This window comes from Zonotrichia albicollis, chromosome Z, assembly GCF_047830755.1.
Source record: "Zonotrichia albicollis isolate bZonAlb1 chromosome Z, bZonAlb1.hap1, whole genome shotgun sequence".
NCBI lineage: Eukaryota > Metazoa > Chordata > Aves > Passeriformes > Passerellidae > Zonotrichia > Zonotrichia albicollis.
Genome location: NC_133860.1, coordinates 74,933,401 through 74,959,071, shown reverse-complemented (window position 1 = coordinate 74,959,071; position 25,671 = coordinate 74,933,401). Strand labels below are relative to the sequence as shown.

At 36.8% G+C, this 25,671-nt stretch overlaps 1 protein-coding gene across 1 annotated transcript in view; it reads right to left on the bottom strand.

The window, feature by feature from the left end:
* Window positions 1-25,671, bottom strand: part of DTWD2 (DTW motif tRNA-uridine aminocarboxypropyltransferase 2) — a 71,995-nt gene that overhangs the window by 28,982 nt on the left and 17,342 nt on the right. Inside the window, exons 2-4 of the mRNA XM_074532421.1 lie at window positions 16,316-16,406; window positions 12,871-12,965; window positions 4,966-5,155 (exon numbers count right to left, since the gene is read on the bottom strand). Of these exons, the coding sequence (XP_074388522.1) occupies window positions 4,966-5,155; window positions 12,871-12,965; window positions 16,316-16,406 (376 nt within the window). The remainder of the gene's footprint in view (window positions 1-4,965; window positions 5,156-12,870; window positions 12,966-16,315; window positions 16,407-25,671) is intronic.

The following is a 25,671-nucleotide window of genomic DNA, read 5'->3' as shown; positions in this document are numbered from 1 at the left end:
CTATCCAGGAAGTCCTGTAAACCTTTTCTCTTTAGTTCCCATCCCTTCCAAAAAGTGGCCAGCAAAGACAACAACCACTGTGTAGCACTTTCCAAGTATTTTTAAAGGATGGGTATTTATTTTCTACAATTATCCCACAAAAGTATGATGACCCAAAGACTTTCACTGGATTTTTCAAAAAGGAAAACAATATCAGGTAGTAGAAATAATTCATTCAGGTTTGGAGTAGCATATTCCTGGATTTACAACAGAGATCCAGAAAGACTTATCCATAAATAAAAATAATTTCTGTACTACCTACTTCTGATGAAACAATAAGCACTTGGGATAGATTGTCTACTTTTTATATATATGGTTTTCAGGTTAACTTTTTCAATTCTTATTTGGTGCTGAAGTGCTGAAGGAGTAGAAAGCCAAAAGCAGGAGTTTAGTCATCTCTCCCCACTATGCTGTGCTTATCTTCTCATAAACAGAAGCAGCTTCACCCACAGTGGCCTGTGATTGCTTCACACAACACACCACCACATGAACTGTGACAAATGGCTAGTTCTTCTCTCAAACTACTGCATCAGCTTCTCCAAGGTAACTGAATACCTTCTCTGTATCTCCTCTGCAACAGCAGCAGATGTTGCAGAGGAGATACAAAAGCCTGCAGACCCCTTCCTCAGTTGTGGCTATGCAAAACATCCTGGGATAATGTGCTTCTCCAGAGGGTGCTAGTTCATGGAATACCCTACATAATCAATGTAATAATCATGTTAAAGACTATTAAAGTCACAGGAGGAGCAGCTGAGAGAGCTCAGGATGTTTAGCCTCGAGAAGAGGCAACTCAGGAGAGACTTTATCACTCTCCACAACTCCCTGAAAGGAGACTGTAGCCGGGTGGGGCTCCATTTCTTCTCCCACACAGTTAAAAACAGGACAAGAGGACACAGTCTAAAGCTGCCCCAGGGGAGGTTTAGGCTGAAAATTAGGAGGAACTTTTTTGCAGAAAGGATGATTGGGTACTGGAATGGGCTGGTCAGAGAGGCAGTGGAGTGAGTCACTGTCCCTGAAGGGGAAAAGACTTTTAAGGAAATACAGGATGTGGTGCTTGGTATCAGTGCCAACAAGCTGACAAGGTGGTGTTCTGTCCTAAATTGAACCTGATGACCTCAAAAGTCTTTTCCAGACTTTTGAGTCTGTGATTCTGTAAAGTCACCTTAACCCCAGTGCCTCACAGGTTTTTGGTAAAAAGTTTGTCCAACCTCATGCTTTGTAATTTAAGAAAAAAAATTCCATTCCATTCCACAATAAGAATAATTCTGGATCGAGACATAAATTTACATTTTTCTGATAAAGGTAAATATGTTAGATTCATATATATCTATTTCCTCTGGGGCTTTCTGGAAGAGCGCAATTTAAATTTCTTTTAACATTTTTTTCAAGGAAAAATGCTCTGCTGACTGAGCTGTTAATTAACAGAGCTTTTATTGGAGATCTCAAGATTTTAATACTAATTTAAAACAACAGCCAAGTTTATTAAAATATCCCGCAGTATCTTGAAAATCATTCAACATAGCAGTTTGTATTACCCAAAATAAGCAAAGCTGTAAAGTAATACAATTAAATATTCCTTTCAATGGCTCCAATTGATGATGTCTTTGTAGTTAAGAATCGCTAACGTCTTCATTACTAAAATAGCTCTTTTCTACCTCCAGAATATTGATTAAAAGCACAAATCACCATTTATTGAATAAGTCTAGCTTCTTTTTGTATTACAGCTAATGCCTACAGGTATCACATCCTCTTCACTTTTTACATCCCCTCTATATAGCTGTTGTCATATCCACCTCATTCTCTCTCTGGGGCCAAAAAAGCCTGCCTTCTTGAATTTCAAATATAGGGACATTCTACTCACTTTTGTCTCTGACAATTGCAATATCAACCCAAAGTTTCAAGATATGATCAGCAAAAACTTCTTTTAAATAGAAAGCCATTTACATGGTTCATTTAAATATGAACTATGGCGGAGAAAACAAGAAATCATGTAGAAATAGTAAAAATCCAGAAAAACCCTACAGTGCTGGCCATGATATCTAGATCATCACAGAACACTGCCAAAGGTTGAACAACTTTAGACCCTAACAGTGCTGGTGTTTACTTGCAGACAGTTTCATAACTATGTGCTCCCACATTACTGCTAATTTTAACCATTAATAAGTTTCTAGGGGGCTGCACAGGTGCCTCAAGATCATTTCAACACAAAATGATCAAACTTAGTCTAACATCCAGGTGTGTACACAGCACTCCAACACAGCCCTTGCACGGCTCCACACCCAGTGGGTGCCATCACTGAGCCTTACCTATCTCACCGGTGACTGTGTGCAGCTACAGCGCAAGCTCTAACTTGGCACAGCACAGAACAAATAAAGCAAAAATTACAGTCAAACCACTAATGTAACCTTTAAGCTTGATCTAAGAGATTGATGTCACCCAGGTCACACCTCAACATGGGAAAGCAGTTTTCCCTACAGGAAGCTATTTTTGCATTTGGGAACTCTAACAATGTCATCCCTAAACACATTCCTGTTATTTGAATAATAGAAAGTATCAAGTAGCGTATAAAATAAAAATTAAACCAAATATTGATTATAGCTCTGATATATTTACCATCTACCATAGTTTAAGAAAAAATTAATACTTTTATTAACTTAATACTTCAAGAATCACTGTATCACTGTATTCATTTACTCAAAGAATTTAAACCTTTTAAAACAAGAGCAGCAATGCAATTCCAATAAAAAAGAAGGATATGGATGTCAGAATGTACCTTTCCTTGAAAAAAGGGCCAGATAAGAAGTTGAGTGTTGACGAATAACTGCAAATGCTAAAGACTGCAATCGATGCAATACAGAATTAATGTATGCACAAAGAAGCAAATCTACGAAGAATGTTTTTTTTAAATTCATGCTGTCTGCTGAATTTTTTTCCTAGAGCTTGAAGTATGATCCTTTGCATCACTGTTTCATAAATCAATGCCTCTGAACTTTCTCAGAAAGGAAGACTGTGACTCACCCCACAGTGACAAGTCGTATCCAGTCGTTAGTTCTGGTGCCCACTTGCAGGGAGGAAAGGTGCACAGTACCCAATTATTCATTTCCATCCAGAAAATCTCTCTGAGCTGTCACATCTCTACATGTTTTTATCCATGTTCATGTACAGAGGATTATAGATTAACACCCTACACGTACATTTGCTCCTACAGCTATGAAATTTTGTACAAAACATCTTAACATATAGAAAGCAGTTATGGGCAAATTAGGTGTCTATAAAATCACATGTAGATGTGATTTATATCTAGTCTTTGTGGTGTAATATATATAATATATTACATATTATAACCTAGGAGGTTATAATATTATAACATAGGAGTAATATAACCTCCTATAGTAGGAACACATTTGTTTGCAAACATTAAATGTTTTTTTTCATTTGTTGTAGTGCACAGATACATCTTAATATCTTGGTGAAATCTAATATTGAAGTCGGAGGGGAGACGACCCACCTTGCGTTGGTCAGCCATCGACTCCGATTTATTAATCAATCAGTCACCTTTTATAACAGTGTTAATCAAGTTCATGCATATTGCAAAATCTGAGCTCACAATAGGTCAGAGATAACATACCAACTCCACCTTATGTTTCCAATACCAAGATTTGGGTTCTCAAAATTATTCTTGCTTTCCCAAAACAGCCAAAGATAGAACATCCACTTGTTATGAGAAAGCTGCCTGAGAACTCTGATGTGCAAGGCTCTCAAGGCCTTCATGCTTGTCACTTTTACCTGTAGTTAAAAATAACCTGAGAACCTCTGCTGTTTACAGAAGCAGGCTGTGAGAACCTGCTCCTCACAGCTGCCTTCTAGGCCATCTCTGAAAAAATCTCCAACAATCTAATGCAACAGAAGAATACATGTCAAGCAACAAACTGCGTATTATGGATTTTTTGAAAGATAAATTATTTATATATTTAAATGAGGTTTCATGCATTATAGTCAATATCACTGCTCAATCTTCTAAGAGGTTTTTTTGGTGTAGTATCTTACTGCATTTTCATTCCATTATTTTTACATGTTCTATCAATTCAAAGTCTTTATCAGCTCCAATTTGCCTTAGGCAGGATTTAATAATTTAAAAAGCATTACTTGTATGTAAAATGATCCATAAGCTTGCTGTCCATTATTAAAAATAAAATAAACATTTTAACAGCCTCAGGGATACTAATTACGATCCAACAATGAAGGGAATTATTTTCTCCACTAGTAAAACTGTTGGTATTAATACTTTTTCTAAAATACACTTCCAGTTATGACCCTGAATAAAAATGGCAGCTTTGTCAAAAAATTAAATGTACACAAACAATCCTAGTCTGATGAAAACACTTAAGATACAGATACAAAATATGAATATATAGTCAAATAGACAGTATTTGTAAAATGTTACCTGAGACAGAATTTTTAATATGGTGGAGATGACATATGAGAAGAGTGTGATGCTTTCTTAAGAGGCTGAAAATTCAACTTTCAGCTTTCATATTTCTGCAATGTAAAATACTTATGCAGGGGAAAAGAAACACTTATTTCAATCTTTCTATTCTAACATCTTAAACAAGATACTGTTGTGTGTTTTTCTACACAAATTAGTTTTCAATTTTGCAAAACAATGATTCACTATGAAGTTATATATGCTAGGTCAAAATCAAACAAAAGCAAATTTCAAGTGAGAAAGTAGACATTATCAATTATCAAATTATCAATATTTACAATTATCTTTCTTACAATCTTACAGATTGCCTAAATAATTGTTCAAGTTGTCTTTTTCTTGTTGGCTGGTTACATCCTCAGAAAACCACCCCCTTCTAACTCATCAGAAGCAAGAATCTGCTAGACAAACTTTGAATTTTTATTTTACAGTTTATAACTCACTTGCTTGGGAAGGCGGAAGAGAGAATTTTTGTAAAATATATCTTTAGCCTGACTCCATGTTCCATCGATGATAATCATAACAGATGGACTAGAAGACATCACTGCAACTTCTTCCAAGTTGGTTGCTTCAGCTCCAGGATACAAAATTAGAGTATTGGGATTTCTGCACACAGTTGCTAATTCAGGATACCTTTAATGCACAGAAACACAAAATCAAATTAATTCTTGAAAGTTTTCATGATGTACACATACTTTCAAATATTAGCTCCCACTCATCTCCACCAAATTTTACTTAAATTTCCCTTTGTCATCTATCACTTTCTCCTTCCAACACCTCTGAAGCTGCTGGTTTTCCTCCAACACCTAAAGTGGGGGCAGCTTCTAAGTCGGGGCAGTCAAAAAACAACCACAAAAGTGACCAATGAAAGCTGAATAAAGCAATATATCATATCTTTTGCAATGCTTAATCACTACTGTAATGTGTATTGGAGCCGAAGACATTTTGAATTGTTTACCAAAATTTAATACATGCATTCTAGAAAAAAAATTATCAAACACTTGGCATAAAATTACTGCAATTATCCCATTTTTAACCTTATATATAGATAAAATATTAGCAATTCATAGTCCGCACCTACAGGACACTTTTGAAAATGTTGTAATTTCCATTGGTTTGGGTTTTTTTTAATTACTACTTATACTAACAGGTACAGTTATAGTTCCCATTCTTTTACACGCTCTTCTTCCTTCCTGTTGGCCTTCTACATTTGACAGTGGTACCACAGAAGTAACAGCTGCCTATTGAGTTAATGTACACGGAAACTCCTGAAGTGTTTGCAGGACACCACTGTCCTAGCCTATAAAAATCTGTGAAACACATTGTCATTTAAATAGTACTCCAGGTCCCAAAAGCCAAGTATAAACTAGTCTGGCCTGAATACTCCAGGGGGGGCAGCCACAGCTTCTGCAAGCAACCTGTTTCCATGTCTCACCCCATAAGGGTAAAGAATTTATTTGTAGTACCTAATCTAAGTCTAAATCTACTGCTCTCTTCCAGTTTAAAACCATTTTCTTTGTTCTAGACCTTGCAAAAGTACCTCTCCAGCTTTCCTGAAATCCCCTTTGGACACCAAAAAGCTTCCACAAGGTCTCCCTTGGAGTCTGCTCTTCTCCAGACTCAACAACTCTAACTCTCAGCCTTTCCCATAGGAGACGCGTTCAGCTCTCTGACCATCCTCATGGCCTTCCTCTGGACTCATTCCAACATGTCCATGGTCCATATCTTTTCTGTGTTAAGGGCTCACAGCTGGACACAGTACTCCACAAGGGGTCTCGCCAGAATGGAATAGACAAGAAGGCAGAGGAGAACTCTAGAAAAGGCTAGTCTTGCAACAAAGAACACATTACTTGTCTGGAACTCAGCTCTCAGTCTTCAGTCTTGCTTCAATCAGAAAGCTTGAAGAAATATAAAGCAAGGGTTGACTGCCCAAAGCATGTGACACCAAATAAGAAATTAATTCTACACAGTACCGCAGTGGTTATAAGGTGTAAACTGATTTGGTAGGATAAGAAGAGCTTTATGCAGTTGAAGCACCATGTGAAGTGGAAAGAGAAGCAGCACATCTCAGGTGTATCGGAATGGGATTAACAATAGTCAGCACATAAAGTGGGCACTTCATGATACCTATCAAGATCCACTTGGTGCAAGATCACAGATACAGGCACACTGTAAACATCTAAGTTCACACTGAGGAATTTCTATTGTCACTGTCACCTTTTAAGTTCCAGAAACCAGGCATCTGCGCCACTTCTCCAAACAAGCAATAACATGTATTTGTAGGGGGATGCAGTGGTAGGAGTGGGGAGGACTAGAGAGGAAAGAAATGGTTCATAATGGATTTTGAGTTGATATATACAAGGTGTACCTAAACCTGCACTCCATTATCACTCTCTGAGGAGGCATGTGAAAAAAACAATTATAAGAATGTTAAATTCAGACAGGATTGAAGTGCAAGACATTGAAATCCTGAGATTAAGACTCAAATGGGACCATAAAGGATGTATATGAAATGAATGTGGAATGGAATTCAGTGTACCAATAAGCTGGAGAAAGTATTCCACCATCTGACCACCCTCACTGCCAGCCATCCTCCCTCCAGCAAACAATCCAGACTGATTCAACACTGTGTTTCATTCCTGTCAATGTCGTTTACTACAAAGAACAAACATACAAACAAACAAAACGAAAACATAATGATTTGTCTTTCCAAAATGAACAGGAAAATTGTAAATAGAAACTGGAAATCTGTAAGATAAGCCTGTGGCAAACAGTTCTTCCCACTATTTTTTAAGCCTTACTTACACTATAGTAATTTGGTATCATTTTAATTTAACCAACAATCTTGTTACGCAAAATCAAAAGCTCAAGGCCATCCCATTACATGATATCTAGTACCCAAGGCTTAAAACTGGTCATTATTTTCATGTTTGTCTTGAGAACCCAAGTCTTCAATTTAAACTATCCTAATTCTGAGACAGAAGAGATTTTAAATCCCCTTAGAGGATTAAAAAAATGAATTATTAAAACTATTCCAAATCCGTATTGATTATGAAGCTCTTTAAGTTTATATTATCAACACCACAACAGATGTTTTAGTTGACAATTCAGTTGAAAACACTGGTTTTCAATGCATACTCATCCAAGGATCATAGAATCATCACAACTTCACAGAATGGCTTGGCTTGGAAGGGACCTGAAACATCATCCTGTTCCAGCCCCCTTGCCACAAACTGGGACACCTTCTACTAGATCAGACTGCTCAGAGCCCCACACAACCTGGCCTTGGACACATCAGGACAGGGCATCCACAGCTTCTCTGGGCAATCTGCCCCAATGTCTCACCACCTTGAAAGTAAAGATTTCTTCTTAATATTTACTCTAAACCTACTTTCTTTCAGTTTGAATCCATTCCCCCTTGTCAACAGTCTCTCTCCATCTATCTGGTAGGCTCCCCTCCTGTCCTAGAAGGCTGCAATTGGCTCATGTCCTTTCTAGGATGACAATCACAACTTTCCAAGTCTTTCCTCTTCCTAGTCCTTCCATCTCTTTAATTCCCACCAAGTGTTACTTCCATGACTTCCCCAACACTGGACACTTAAGGTTCTTCTGAACAGGTTTAACCATCTTGTCTAGACTGTGTTTTTGCTAAAAAAAAGTTTGGACCAGATGATCATTGAAGTCCCCTTCCATGTTGGTATTCTGTAATTCTATAGTACATATGTAATTAATATTGACAGCTCTCATCCTTAAAATAGAATGATTTCAAGTAATTGCAGGAATATCCTCCATAAAGACTATGCTGAAGAAAAATCCTTTATACAGACACTATGACATTTCCAATACTTTCACTGGCACTTCACAGTACTTGTAGACTTTCAAAGTTCAGAAAATGTTGGCATTTCCAAGAAAAAGCAATTTGTATAATTTACAGTTGTAGTAATTTACCTCAATCCAAGTAAGATTTTTATTGCAATAATGAAAAGTAAGATCAATCTGAAGATAATTTTCTCTTTCTATAAAGTCATCAATACAAATTTTTTTATCTGCTTGACGTGGCCAGCAGCTAACATAAAGCTCAAACAGATGACACAATTTAAAAGTTATGGTGTAAGATATGACTTTGAGCTCCATAAGAGAAATATCTACAATACTTGCTTCTCTTATAAATCAGCCTTAGTTTTGGTATGCAGCAGGTATTGTAGGCTTTTATAATCTATTTAGCACAACAACAATCTCTCTAAGCAGAACTGTTCAGATATTTCATTCCTGTCTGAATATCCAACCACTTTGTCACTGAAAATTTATACATTCTCATGATTGCACTTAAGTAGCATTTCATTATTTCTGGGATGCATGCTCTTGAAATGTGTAATTTAAACATAATCCCATTTTTTGTACCATGTACATTTTCATTACACATCTACTCAGTTGCTCTCAAACTCTCTTGATGGTTTTAATTCAACATGGATCCAGTGTGAAAAGCAAGCATTCAGATTTTAAAAATGTAACACTGCCATTTAGTAGCAAACAATACTACTAATAAAGAATAGATGCTAACATATTATCTGTAGAAAACCATCAGGTTAATGGGGACTTCTCAGTTTTTCTATCTTTCTATGGTTTTTTACTATCTCACCTCAGTAATAGGCAGGTGCCTCTACCTCTCTCAATACTCCTGTGCTTGGAAGACTGTGGACTGCCGTAATTCCTAAAAGGTAGTAATTTCCATCAGGCAATAAAATAGATTTTAGAAAAGGTAACTACTCTCTGTCATTTCCACATTCAGAAGAAAGCCCTTAGGGTCAGGACAGAAGCATAAGAGATGGCCAGGAAGAGTGCCTCTGTTTTATCTAATTTTTGATCATTTATCTACTTTCTTTGTATGTATTATTATTTAAGAACAGAAACATTAGCACAAGGATCATCACAGAACTGTTTATATTGGAAAGGACCCCAAACACAATCAAGTCCAACTGGACACTTAACACTGCCATGTCCAAACCACATCCCCAAACTCCCTATCTACAAATCTATTAAATACTTCCTGGGATGGTGACTCAACCACTTTCCTGGGCAGCCTGTTCCACTGCCTGACAGTCCTTTTGGTGAAGCAATTTTCCAATCTAAACCTCTCACTGAAGCACATCTTGAGAGCCATTTCTTCTCGTTCTGTCTATTGCTTGTTAGTTCAGAGAAGAAACCAACACCCCCAACAACCTCTTTTCAAGGTTTTGGTAGTAAGTAAGCTGCAAGAGTTGTTGTGTGTTCCCTGTGAATATGCCCAGAAAGGTGCTGCAGCCAGGAGAGCACACACACTGAGAGGGAAAGCATGAGGAGGAGGGAGTAGAAGAAAGGAACTGTTCTGGACTTACTGCAAAGCTGAAGTCTATAGTACTCAAAGAAAAAACAGCCGGAGAGAATATTATCTAAATTATATTGAGAGATCTGAAATTTGATATGGTAAAGTACAGTTTCAGATGGAAATTAGGACATGTTCAGTTAACCAGCACTAATTACTTTCACACACAGAATGACAAAAGCTGATGATCTCTGCCTGCATCTAGTCATTCTTGACTGAGCTAAGGGGCAAAAATGCATGAATTTAGTTTGATAGCATGACACCAAAGCACACAAAAAGTTCACATAAAAGTTATCTGAATAAAGAACCACAACCTGTAAGCAGTTTTACATTATTCGGTAAGTGGCAAAACTCAATTCGTTGATATTTGATATAGTAAGAATTCTTGTTTGTGAACAAGCACTACAAAGTCTCATATCTATTGTATATAATTACCTTAAACAGCTTTACAGAAAATCAACAGAAATAAGTTGCATTTTATTACTTTTAAAGTGAAGCTACAAATTTTCCCAAGTGGTCCATTTAATTTCTAATCTAGGCCACTGAACTGCAGGAGGGCTGGCAATTATACTGAGATTTCATAGAGTCAAAGAACCACAACATCGTAGAGTATGCTGACTTGCAAGGGACACAAAGGATCATTGACTCAATTCCCACCCCTGTTCAGGACGGGACCCCAAGACTCACACCACGTGCCTGAGAGTATTGACCAAATGCTTATTGAACTCAGACAGGCCTGGTGCTGTGACCACTTCCCTTGGGAGTCTGTTCCAGTGCTCAGCCGCCTTCAGGGTGAAAAACCTTATCCTTCTATCTAACCTAAACATCCCCTGGCACAACTTCAGGCCATTCCCCTGGGTTCTGTTGCTGGTCACAAGAAAGAAGAGACCAGTGTCTGCTCCTCTTCTTTCCCTCACAAGAAGTTGTAACTGCAATGAGATCCTCCTCAGTCTTTTCCAGGCTGAACAGACCAAGTGAGCTCAGACACCTCTCACATAGCTTCCCCTCGAGGCCCTTCACCACTTTCATCGCTCACCTTTGGACACTCTCTAACAGCTCAAAGTCATTGATGTTGTGGTGACCAAAACTGCACACAATATTCAAAGTGAGGCAGCCCCAGCACAGAGCAGAGCAGGACAATCCCTCCCTTGTTCAGCTGCTGATGCTGTCCCTCATGCCCCTCAGGACACGCTTGGCCCTCCTGGCTGCCAGGGCACTGCTGGCTCACTACTGACCCGGACACCCTGGTCCCTTTCCACATGCTGCTTTCAAGCCTCTCACTCCCCAGTCTACACACACAGCCAGAGTTGCCCCATCCCAGGTGCAGAAACAGCACTTCGTGCAGCTTGATTTCAGAGAGCAATGCAGATAATCTGTAATTGTTCCCACACTGTCCTAAGTAACAGAGTGGTCCATGTAGAAATATTTGCAGCTGGGGTTTTGTAAGTGTTCCTTCATTAGAATCTATAATTTTATCACAGCATCCAGAATCTATACAATCCAGAATCTGTATCTACCAAAGTCTGAATATTTGCAAGGAGGAAAAGCTTGAGGATTAGATTACCTTTCCAGAAAAATAAAATAAAGACGAAGTCATCCCATCCAAATAGTCACAAAATATAAAATGAAACTTAAAAACTATAGTGGCAAGGTTGTTTATAAAAGTCTGGTACCAAAATAATTCAAACTTTCGACATGTTAGATATGAGATACAGTTGTTATCTCTGGTCAGTACAGGCCCACAATTACTTCTGAGTGAAACAGTATTATTATACAAAAACAAATGCCTACAAAACTTTATTAGTAGCCTAAAAAGAGCTTAATCCAATAAATTGTACTTTATTCATGCATAAGAGACAATAGTTGCTTTTTGCCCTAACATTTCCATAGTGAATAGCAAATATACTGCAGTTGTACAAGCCTATGAACAATGCAAGGAAAAGATATTAGCGCTTTTTTTTGCCCATCCTGCTACATTCCACTGTTTTGAAGTTCTCTATCTTTGTAGAGAGTATTTTAATAGAGATCCTTCAAATGTAAAAGCTTTTGTAATTGGAGTTTCAGAAAACCATACTGTACAGTGTATATCTAGCTATGTAAATTATACCTTAACTCTGTATTCAGGAATAAGTAATCAGTTTAGTGAATTGAGATAACAAATGCCCTACCCCTCTGTTCTCCCCCACACTTTTGTATATTTCAACTGGCCTTGCTCACCATGTCATGTGTATTAACATTAACATTCAATTTTTATTGAAGGAAAAGAAAACAGCAAATATTAACCACTCACAGAAGTTCCTCTAAGGATTCAACTCAATTTGAGAATAATTTCCTTTTTAAGTATTCACACTTTCTATTTGCTTTATTAAAAATGTATGTAGTAAAGCTTCACTGGCATTTGTACCAAGACCTGGTTTCTAAGATTTAGCTTCATCTAATGAAGATTAAAGATGTTATATGGGAAAGCAATATTTTCCAATGTCTCAGAATATTAGAAAAAATAATTTTAAATTTCTGAGAGCTATGCTTTCTTATGATTAATTTTAAGAGGAAAAAGAAAATTAATATTTCTTTTTTTTTAATTTTAAAGAGTTTTAAACGAATCTCACAACGAGGCTGCTTTCTCAGTTTCCCACACTTGAGTAAAAACTATTAGTTTTACTTCAGTGACACCAAATGGTTAGTCAGATAAAGCAAATCAAAAAAAAAAACAAAATAGAATAGCAAGACAGACCTAGTAGAAAGAACAGAACTGGAAACAGATAAGAGTCTGAAAGTAGCCATGTGAACACTCCAAGAGCGCAGAACTGAGACTATGACCTGAAGGAAGAATATCAAATGCTTCTGACTATCTTTGGAAATCAGAATGTGAGTGTGCACACTTGAAATAAAAATTAAGAACACTGTTGGCTATTTTAAAAGACACTGAAAGATATATTCCTATGATTTACAGAGAACCAGAAAATGCACAGGCAATCCTGCTCACCTGTCTTCGTTAAAACGTCGACCAACCAAAATTTTGCATTTGTCTGGAGGGAGACAAGCTGCTAGCAAAGGTACTGTTCTTAACACTCTACTTTCCTGTATAAAAAAGAAAAGTTACTTTTGAATAAAATCAAGAATGGCTTCTATGAATTATTAATGTTTTTATTTTCTATCAAATTCTGTTGACTACAGACAGAGAAAAAAAATTAGCAGGTAACAGGACAAAAATCTTCAGGAAAAAAACCTCAATCTTGATGCTTCAGATTGTATTGTTTTAATTGACAATATTGAACTCAATCTCAACTAATCTACAATCATCACCATAAATTTGAACTAGGCTATCAGTATAAAAAACAGTAACAAAACTTCAGAGAAAAATCACTGAATAATAAACAGTGGGCAAAAAAAAAGCATTAGCATTAATGAAATAGTATCAGAATCAGTAGAAAACCTGGGTAGGGCTCAATTTCCACAGATAGATGCTTCAGTGTTCTGTCCTGAGTTACACACATCACTCAGGTTTTGAAAAGTACATCCTACTTGCAATCACTTCCAAGAATAATCAAAGGCAAAGGTAAGACAAAAAGGGGTTTGTACACCTAGCTATGCCACTGACCTCTGGATCATAACAGCAAGCATGAAAAAGGAAAAATGACACAATTATTCTATTTACTTATATATTTATATTATATATCTATATCTCTCTATATATATAGAGAGAGGTATATATATACATATATATTTACCTATATGCAAAAAAAAAAAATCATACTGAGCAAATAATTCCATCACCTTTGCACTAGTCCTGATGCTGGATTTCTATATTTTTAGTTTTTAAGTTAGTCTCATGATGCGCAATGATGCAATAGTACTGATCTGAAACCAAGTATTTAGATCTTGACATGGAACGCTGTATTGTCCTTGGATTCCTCCACAAACAAAAATCTAAATAATTCATGTAGCTATTATGCAAAATGGCAGTCTGACAGTACAATTTCCCACACGTGATCCACTGTTCTACAGCAAGTGATTCTTCTCCCTTCGACAACACCTGATACATCTGCAGGTCTATCTGGCAGCTTGGCCTCTGGATAGTGTGATGTGAAGACATTAGTCACATTAATCCAAACACAGGATATGTTTTTCTTGACTTTCTGCATTACTATCTTCCCTCAGTACCAGTCTCAATAGCACCATTTGACCAGAGTTGAAAGCTTAATCCAATGTACTGCAGACTTCCAAAGCCAACAATGAAGCACGTGGGGGATGACAGTTAAGACTGGCGGGCAGCAGGGCAAAGATATTCTCTATCTGGTTAGTTTATTGGGTTATTTTTGAAACAGACGGTTAAGAGTGTATCTGTAATGCAATGGCAGACTGAAGGATCAGATACAGTCCCAAAAGGCTCATCTGCCTTCAAGACTGATTGTCTTTTGAGTGTGAGCAGCAAAGGGAACTTACTTTTTGTCACGTACGCCTCTGCAGTTATGCAATCAAAAGCACCACCTGTGACTACCTCCAAAGACCACCATTTAACAGGACTTATCTCTAATAAGCCAAGGGCCCTCCTATAGTTGGATAGTTACCATAGTGGTCTTCCAAGGATAGTTTATTCTATAAATTATCACTATGCAACATAGAGTAATAGAAAACTTGCATCTCATTGTGACAGACACCTGTTCTAATTGCTAAATAATAAAAAGTTGTAGATAGCCTTCCAGACACAGGAATGCTGTATAAATCCAGAAAAATCTGCGAACTTTTCTAATACTCTCCATCATGAACAGGGAATTCAACACAATTAAAATGCCAATTCAATATCTCTGGCATATTTTTAAACTTCTTTTTCCCAGCAAGTGACTTCAGTGTATATTTAGGTACTTTTAAAATAGGAAGTCACATGAAGGATATTTCTATTATACACAGTCCATTAAAAATCAGTTTTCCCATTTAGGGCCCAAACATGTCATGGCTTCTGTTTTATTTCCCTGCAAGAGAAGGCTTTTTTAAATTGGAGTTTTTTGTGTTCTGTTTAAATTCCTTCAGGAAATTACTCTTTGCATGTTGACTGAACAGCTGTCAATGTCAAGCAAACAGCTGCACCATGAGAGTACAGTTTTCTGAATTCCACAGTCTGATTTGTAGATCCATCATCTACCCAGATCTGTGTAAATGTGGTACAATTTCTAAACACCTTATGATCCACCTCCATAGGCCACTGTCAACCAAAGAGAAAAACATCAATGTACATCCTCCTACTGGTAAACCAAAACAGTGTTCTGAAGCTGAACTGTTGTTTTCAGTGGGGAAACAGGTAAGGTCATCACTACATCGAATAGCTTAATTCACATTTTAACAGAACACTAACATCAATAAGAGATCATTGCTGTAATCAAAATACATTTCTCCATGGATCAACTCAGCACCTCTGTGAGACACAGTGCTCACAGAATCACAGAATATGCTGAGTTAGAAGGCACCCATGAGGATCATTGAGTCCAACTCCTGGCCTTGTACAAGATACCCCACCAGTCACACACATGTGTCTTTATTTTATTTAATGTTACTTAATAACAATGTTATTTCATTCTTACAATTTGTACAAAGGTAAGTAGATTTCAATTCCAGTAAGACTATACTGTTGAGATGCCTTGCATGCATGGAGTTACAGAAATAATGTGTGATTTCAAAGATACAATAATTCAGATGAACTGAACAACAAATATAGCAACTCAGATGAACTGGCATTCAGTCATGATGTTTAAAAGGAAAAATCATTATATGATTGCCCTGGTTTTGGCTGGAATATAATTAATTTTTTCCCAGTAGCTGATATAATGCTGTGTTCTGGATCCAGGATGAGAATAATGTTGATAGCAACAATGAGAACATCGGTACATTAAGCAGTGTTTACCTAAGGCAAGGACTTCTCAAGTGTCCCACGCTCTGCCAGTGAGGAGCTGCACAAGAAATTTTGAGGGAGCATGTCCAGGTCAGATGACTCAAACAGGCTAAACATGGTTATTTCACATGAATATTACGGACATATTTCACATGTCCATCATTAACTGGGGATGGTCAGGACCTGCTATTGCTGCTTAGGGATGGGCTGGGCACCAGCAGGAGGTGAGCATTGTATCATGCATCAGTTGATATTATTATCATTAATAGTAGCAGTAGTGATAGTACTACTGCTCCTGTATTTCACTTTGTTTCATTTATTAAACCCTCTTATCTCTCTCACAGAAAGTTTTACATTTTCTCCCTCTGCTTCTCATCCCCATCCCATCTGGCAGGGGGCAAGTACTGTGGTAGTGCATGGTCCTCAGCTGATGGCTGGGGCTGAAGCATGACAGTGAGCTGACAGCACAGCTCTTTCCTCCTGCCTACCATTTGCTGCATTAGGATTAGAGCTCAAGTCCCATAGTTACCACAGCCTTACTCACCTCTGCTGGATGCTGAATTATATACAGGCAGGTGGAGACCTTTAGTGGATGTACAGGCAGGAAAGGACACAAACACACCTTCTGAGGACGGCTACATGGCAAAAGGGAGTGAGAGAACAATAAAAATAATCAGCAGCTAGTGAAAGAAGATATAACTACATTGCACAATACATATTCCCTAAGAACTTCACCTAACCACATTGTATTAAACCTCATGTAATTTTATGTTTGAAACTCCTCTCACTTCTAAAAATAAAGAGGCAAGACTTTCATTGAAACAGCATTTTGAGAGCAGTGTTCAGACACTTCCTGTAGTTTGGTTAGAGTTACAGCACTCTGAAAATCTGTCATCTTCAAGATGAGCAGCTTACTAGTATCCATACCCTTATTAGACAAGTCTGTTACTTCTTTCCTTTTTTGCCTGTGCCCCGATTGTTAAGTCAAAGTTCATCCTCTTTTTGATCACCAGGTACATCAGAAACTCAGGTGTGTGTACGAAGTGTGACTCCTTGGTTTCTCCCCAATAGCTGGTTCACTCCAACAGCTGGTTTCACTTATAAGATAAGTTGTTAAAGGTCTCCCCATTATGACATTTTCTGCTGAAGAGAAATGAAGGCATGAAAATCTACTAAAGGAAGCTGCTCCAGAACAGTTAGCTGTTGACTTCAATCCCATGAGCTACACTGTTCATTACCTCTCATAAGCACACAAAAGAACTTCACCGAGATTTCTGACCTCAGGATGTTTAATTATAACAAATTTTGCTAGATATAACTTACTTTCAAGTCTCCCTTTGGCATATGCTTTTTGTATTTTCCACACTAGTTTGGATTTTTCACAGATAGTTTAGGCCTTGTTAATCTCACAGAAAAAAAAAAAAAAAAAAAGAAATTACTTGGAAAGTAAGTATTTTCAAATAGCTGCAAAAATAAATTCTGCCTATAATTTGATCTGTAGGGAGCAGAGCACAGACTACGACAAATAAAAAATTTCCCAATATAATTTAATTACTTACATACGCATATACATCACTTAACTTTAAGCACCCAATTAGGTACCTAACTATGTTGAATACACACTTTTACATCCCCATCTTGAGCACACAAGACTTACTTCTGTAATTTTATTTTGGAACCTAACAGTTATTTGAGAGACAAAAACCCCCCAACATTATTTCTTCATGAAATCAACATTACCAGTCCACATCTGTTGGACAGGAAGCACTACAGAACAAACCAAGTTCTGTTCCACCCCCACAAAAGCTGCCTTTGCTCTGAGAAAGGCCACCTAGGCAGAAAAGACATTTAGTGTTTTTCTTTTGTTTAAAGATGCTGTTTTACTCTTGCCCTACATACACAGCTGATATTACGGAAAAGAAGCAGCACAAGGAACTACTTTAACACTGATCATCTTTTTCTCATTTCTGGAGATCTATGTAGCAATCATCTCTAGGCAGGAGCACTAGAGTTCAGAATATTAAGGAAAAGGTTTGTGGGTTGGGATTAGGATTTGAAGAGGATAATTTTAGGATATTTTTACAGGATATTCTCCTGTATGCAATTTCAGTACAGCTCAAAGCTACCCAGTGGATTCTTAACGGTTTTTCAATACAGCTTTTCTAGTCTAAAATTTATGATGAACCTATAACAATGGCATGATTAAAAGAAAAAATCATCATTCCACATTTGTCAAGAATGCTCCATATGAAAAAGACAGCCACATACATGTACGGACTTAATAGCTTTCCTTCCATTATTTATATCTCAATGCATGATACTCAGAATAACATTAAATCTACCTTCCCAGCAGAACTGAATCTGGACAGGGGACTGTGGTATCAGATTTAGCGTGATTACAAGTTTCTGGGCAGAGATACTCCAAAAGTAAATATGACATAGTCTGGAAAACAGTGAGCTAATTCTGGAATTCTTTCCAAGTCTCTGTATTATCTTACTGCAACTTGCTTCAGAACTTTACCCTGCTACATGTCCAAAGGCTTCTTCTGAAAACAAGCATCATTCTGTGAATGCGAGTGTATTCATACACCCATAGTCAGAAAACTACAGTAAATTATTCAAGGATTTGAACCCAAAGTAAGGAATAACTAACAAAGTTGCAGTCTTACGCTCAGCATTTGTGGACATTTGTATGGAAACATACAAATGTCAGAGGTTAAGTGTGCCAAGCACATGTTCTAGAAACAATGCTTCCAATATTAAAACAAGGAAGAAGCTGATGTTTATTAACTACTAACACTTGTAGCAACATATTCATGTTCCACCACATATTGCCAAGGTCAGGCCCCAGACTGTATTTTCAAAAAAACATGCCTGCCAAAACAGAAATGGCTGCTTCAAGTAAATTAGATTTCTCTACTGTTTTTGTCAAAACACCAAGGGTTTCAAGGTCACAACCCACCTGAGAAATCTGAAGAAAAGCCACAAAGTTACTATATGTTTGTTTTATACTAACATTATTAGGTATGTTTTATACTGACAGAAGTCCATTACTCCCACGCATTAAAACAACATTCAGGAGTTTTACAAAGCTAGGGTGAGGGGTGAAGTTTAAAAGGAGAAGCCCAGATATTTTTAAAATTTGAAAACTAATGCTGCTTTTGCTACCTTTATGTTAGAGGACAAACAAAAACTAAACATCTATTTTAGGTAACATTTTGCATTATTCACCTTAACACTACAGTTATAAAGGGAGCATAAAAGAATATAGATCTATTTATCTACAGATAAGTAGACCTTATACACAGACCTTATACATAGATATGTATAAACTTACGCATTTAGGAAGAAACAAACCTAACCCAACATTTAGAAGAAAAACACAGTCTGAAGTTAATATGACATAACATTCAATAGTACAAACTTTCAATAAATAATCTCATGAAAACAGCAGTTAAATGCCAGGCAGTTCTCAAAAATGCACATCAATTGTAAAGTGTTACTAATAATTAAACACAGAACATTTTTATGACACTACACAAACCTCTGGTGTGTATTCTGAGTGCTGGAGATGCCAGATCAAAAATACCTGAAGTAATTTCTCATGTCATCACCACAGTCTGGGTTTCTTCTAGGCTTATTGTGGACATACTTTAATCAAGCAAAATTTCAAGCCTTATTTTTAATGTGGTTTCCTTAGAAAAATCAGGCACAGAACATTACTCTGACTTTACTGTATTCCAACTTCCATTTCTTCCTCCTGTCTCTTTTAAAAAATTTACCAAGTCACTGGTCATAAGGCATAAAAATGTAAAATTAAATCTCTACAAACTTCATTAGGAGTCAAAAGTCACATAAAACACAGTATCAGAAACACAGGTGGAGGGAGCACCAAGAACAATAATACAGCACTTCTTTTTCCACTTGATAATCTGTGTAACACCAGCTTCCTGACAAAGAAAAAAAGGAAAAAGAAAACCTAAAAAATAAAAAAGGCATACTGCAAATTTTTTGCTTCCCAAAAGAAGTTTTAAATAAAACAGGTGTATGGTTTGCTTTTGTTTCAGTATTTTAGTTTTTTAATAGTGCAACCAGTGAATTTAATGGAACATATCTCTGTTCCCAGAGTAAAAACATACACTTAGATGTGTATGCACAGGAAAAATATCTAACACAAATCACAGTGAAAATCTTTTATTCAAGGAAAAGATTACACACAATAATGGAAAAAATTTGTTTCTATGTTACCCAACAATATGAATCATCTATTTTGCAAACAAATTGTCTTCAGGTGTAAAAAGGTAACTATTTAAAGAAAATTTAGCTATCCTGCACAAAAGCTTTTGTAACCTTTTCAATACAATAAAGACAGCAACTTTTTAGCAACAGAACACAGAAATAAACTAATTCAGCTGATTTTGTTCTAATTCATATGAAACGTTCTACCACAGATCTCATGATATCATGAGAGAGCTATGGAGTCCTTAGGTATCTCTCCATTTTGCAGATCATTTTCCAATGCACATCAAATGTTCACTGTGTTGAAGAGCTTGAAGCCCCTGAGTTTGAATGTCAGGACTTCATACAATACCATATCACTATCAGCTTCCTCCTTTCACTGTTTCAGAAAACCAGCCAGGAAAAAAAGGCATCCTCCTAGAAACATTCCTTTAGACTAACAGTATCAGTGGATCAACAGCAGAATGGCCTCAGCTGGAAAAGATTTTTGAGATGATCACATTCCAACTGCCCAGACATAGTCAGGGACACCTTCCAGGATCAGGCTGCTCAAAGCCCTGTTCTGCCCTTGAACACTCCCAGAGATGGGTCACCCACAGCTCCTCTGGAACAGCTGTTCCAGTGACTCACTACCCTTATAGCAAAGAATTTATTCCTAAGATCTAATTTAAACCTAATTTTATTTCTTTTAACTTATAGATCTTACTCCTTTTACACTTTAAACCTGTAATGTATTCTGGTATGGGTTCCAAAACTTTTCTATCTAGTTCCAGGAAAAGCCACTGCAGTAAAAAATATTAAATTAATTAAAATATTTAGCATTTTGTACCAGAAGACATTTAAGGCAGTATCACAAACTTCCAAACCAACAAGACCATAAAATTGACCAATTAAACAGAGGTTACCATTGTATTCAACAAGTTCATTTCCAGAGAACTTTCCTCATAGCTGTACATTTGATAAAACATAGCATCAGTTCTTCTTGCCACAAGGTACTACCAACACAGCAAACTTGGTCACAGTATAAAGGTGTTCAAAAAGCAACACAGTATTTTCAGACAAAAACTGCCTTTGAACTGCCCTATAATCCCACTGGAACTAACATGGTCAAGGGATACAGCAAAGGGAAAAGGCAATGAGATGGGGTCAGAGATACTTCAGAGAAGAGGTACAGAAAGAGATTCAGAATGGGGACAGGAAGACAGAGTCATCTCCCTGCCTCTCAACAAAGCACACAGTACTAGTGAGCAGCTACGAAATCACAGAACTATTTCCTAGCACTTAGATTTCTTGATTCCATGTAGGAGCAGGAGAACCACTGAGAGCTGGTACTCTTAGCAGTTCTCCTGCTCCTACATGGTTTGGGGAGAAGATACATCCCTTGCCCTTCTTTCTGTTTTCCACTCTAACCACAGCCACTGGTGCAAAACACTGATTTTCCACCATAGTCAACCAATTGAAAACTTTGCTTTCTTGTAAATTTGAAACAGTCTTGGGCCTGTGCCCAAAGCACTGGACTTCAGAAAACCCGAGCAAAGAATAAGGTAGTTAATTCACAGAGACATCAAAGAATACCAGCAGAGACTAAGGGCAAAAAGAAACACTTATTTACATCTGTTTCATGAACAGCTAAGTTGCATCACATAAAGGGCAGGGGGAGAAATTCACAGCAATATAAAGCTGTCCGTTTTCAAAAGTTACTAAAGCATGAAGATACACTTTTCAGTTCAGAAAATCACAAAACCACTATTCCTATCAGCCACAAATATCATTCTACCGGTGCCCAGTATTTACGATGATCCCCAGGCACCTGCTATTCATTATTTAGCTCTCCATCACAGAACTTTATGTTTGACCCATTTGCTCTGAGTATGGTTTACTGGCACAAATCATCATTTAAAAAAAAAAAAAAAAGAAGCAATAGACCATTATCCAGCTCCTACACTCAGCAGGATAACATAAAGCTCAGCGAGATAAGCATTGAAAACAAGAGCAAAGACTATATGTGGTTTCATTTTAACATTTATTTTCAGAGCAACCCGATATATTTCAGGGATTATGTCCTGAGCTCCTACTGGGGGAAAAAAAAGCAACACATGTATCTCAAAAACAGCTAAATTTTTAGCAGTTGACAGCCAGCTACTAGAAACAGGATTTACATCACTAACTCATTTCCTCTTCAGCACCAAACAACGATCAGCTTGTAATGACTTTCAGTCAAAGTTCAACTGGTCTGGATTGGAACAACTATAGCAATACATTTGATAAGCCCTACTTACAAAGATTGCAAGATGTTATTTCCCTAGATTTAAGACTAAAAAGGCAACTTTCCAGAAGTAAGAGACAGAAGCAGTCACTTACTAGTTCATTACAAGCTCTGAGTTCTCATTAAAGAAAACCTTCCTATTTCTTTGAAAACTACATCAGTTAGTGCAGGTCTTCAGAAATTAGGCAAATATACATACATAAATAGATGCATACATTTCTCTTTAGAAAATGTCTATTTGTAAAAAAAATACCTAAAATTAATGAAGAAAAGTAATTCCTTCCAAGTATCTGGTAGCTTATGCATCATTTTGAACTTCTATTTTGCATTATATTTTTCACAGTGGTTTTCAACACGAAGTAAATAGTACAAGAGATTTTATCCTCATCATCAGTAGTAGTAGTAGCAGCATATATTGAAGACATAGTATCTGGAGAATTACCAATTATGGGTGAAGTGGCTTTTATGGAGAAGTTTACAAACTACAGTGACATGCAATTATACTGGAAGAATTTTAAGTAAATTTGAACATTTCCTTTAGACTTTGACACTACAATAGGCATGTTTAGGTTACCCAACAAAATTAGTAGATTCTTTAGTACAGCATGTGTATGAACCCTGTAAGAGTATGCTATCCTTAATAAGTGACCTTCTGCATATTTTTATGCTGAAAGTATGCAGAGAAAAATCAATATATTTCAGAAATGTGGACAAAGGCAGCACAAACCTTATTAAAGACTTTTAAATTGTGTTGTGTTCTCATGTGTCCATTTCCCAAGGCAAATAACCTTTCTGCCTGACCAATTAAATCATAAATAAAGGACAAACAAGTTAGCTTGGGATTTTTTTTCAGCCTGGTATGTTCACAGCAGCATTACAAGCCTAATCAAAACATATCCAATGCAACAAGTATCTTCTAGTGCTTTAGAAGACAAAAGGTGCAAAGAAGAAAAGAAAAAAATATCCACACTGTATCATTTTCTGAACTTTTAACAAGAAAGCAGACTTTGGCAGGCAGCTTTCTTTGTAAATAAATTAACAAATCAATAGGAGAACATTCTTTCAATAGCTTAACTGTTTGCATTAAAGTTGGCTGTGGTTTCCACTGGAACAAACAGGAGTAAATAAATAAAATAGTATTTAGCTTATGCAGCACTGCAGTCATTACAGAAAGGCCAGGAAAGCCAAAAACTAATGAGCCTGAGATTGCTGACATTTTCATGCATCTTGGCTCTAGAGTCTGGCAAAATACCTGGCACCCTGACAAGCTTGATGCCAGACAGCTAGCAGAGCTTTAATCTGTTGAAGAAGGTGAAGCAGTAATGGCATTTAAAGTGTGCCATTGAGACATTAAGAAGTTAAACTCAAGTCTCACTTTGCCAGTTTATAATTCTCAATCTGTTTCACGAGCTCAGATGATACCAAAAGAAAAGACAAAGCAGAAAGACTGTGTAACCAAAACATCTCATGAAAAAGTCCTGGATTTCCCAGGGAAGAGAGGAACCCAACAATCCAAGAAAGAAAGAGGAAAAAATTAAAAAAAAAAATTTAAAAAAAACCTTTCAACAATACAGCACCATCATCTTGGGTCTGGTAGGCTTGGTAGTCCCTCGCATGCTGCACAAAGAACCCCTCTGCACATGACTCAGAAACTGTGGCTGACTCTCCCTCTTCTCAGTCTGGTAGCTTGCTGTGAGGGAACACAGGCTCTTTAGCACCCCATGTATAATAAAGGTTCATAATTAAAACTTATTTAGTGAGGCAGGGAAGCTGAGATTACAACACTGCTAACAGGAGCCACTGACAGTACATTCCAGGTGCAGTGAGGGGTTAAAACAGCAACTGAAGCTGCCTAAATGCAGTCTACAAATCTCAATCTTCCTGCACTCTTGTTTCGTTATTTCTTGTTTATTGATCAAAAAAGTTCATTGATCAACTTTTCATTAAGGGTAATATTGCAAAAATCTATCCACCCAAGAATAAAAACTTCTAACACTACATTTCTAATTCCCAGCTTATGGGGTTTTTCAGTTTTAAATTTGAATTACATGAGCAATAGTATCTTCAAAACACCTTGACCAAGTTTCAATAAAACTGCCCTTTCTATCTCCACAAAAGGAACAGGTCATTTCACATTTGAAATACAGGTCTCTCATGCAACTCATGCAACTTCGCCATAGTATTTTAAACACAGAACCTATTGAAATATATACTTTATTTTTTAATAACAAAACCAAGTCTGAGTCCTAGTTTGAAACAAGCAGATGAAAAAAGGGAGTTAAATCAAAAGCTCACTTCTGCACCAAATGAAGTCAAGGGAATTCTGTAGGTGATTTTTAATGAAAGCAGGATCAGTTGCCACACATATTTCAGAAGTTAAAAGAGCTAAATTCTTATGTCTCTCAATCCACACAACAATACTATATCCTGTCATTTACAGCTATGAATTTAACCTTTACTCCTTTCAAAAAAAATTCTTAAACTCTACTAAATGAAGGTATTGTTATAATTTATTACGGTAAAACAGCACAAACAGTACCCTTCCTAAATGATATTTAGCATTAACATGATAGTAGATAATGTCTATCAGACAAAACTCCTTTAAAGAATAGATATTCCTGTTAAAAGAAAGATTCTGCAACCTATCTTTAACTGAATGCAAGCAAAAACACAGTTACTAGAGTATATGACAAATAAACTGTATGGGGAAAATGGTTAAATATGAAATAGAACAGTCAATAAAAGTATTCTAGTACAGTATTCATTTCTGCCATAGATGGTAGAAGAATGGAGCTGTGTTTAGACACTCAGAAAACTTCAGTATAACTCAACAATATAAAACAATACCAAAAAGGCTGTGTGCAATGTTCTGTTCAGACTTCCTGATGCCATTTAGCTGTGAGACCACTTTAAATGCCACACTGCACTCTAGTGTCCTTTTTATGAAGAACAGCAGTTCTGCCAAATACACTGCTTCTGATCTAGCATCAATCTTATTAAAAAGAGTCAGTTTCCTGATATAATGTAACAAAACAATGTATTTTAAAACAGCACACCTGTTATTTTAAAGCAAAAAGTTATTTCTTTAAAATATGTTGATTTTTACCAAATACGGAGTATCTCTTTTATTTAACCCGGCATCGAATTCATTAAGCCATTCTAAAGCATTTTCCAGATACTGGAAGATGCTGCTTTTATAAGGTAAACAATCAATTCAGCACAAATGTTTTTTAATGCTTAATATAGCAGTCACCACATCAAACCTCAGAACCACAGTGATTTTTACCACTCAATGTGCTTTACAGGCTTCAGGCCCTAGGAAAAAATACCCCACAATGATGTTTTCTTTAAAATAAGAAAGTTAGAGGTCTGTTGCATAGATGAAACTTTCTTGT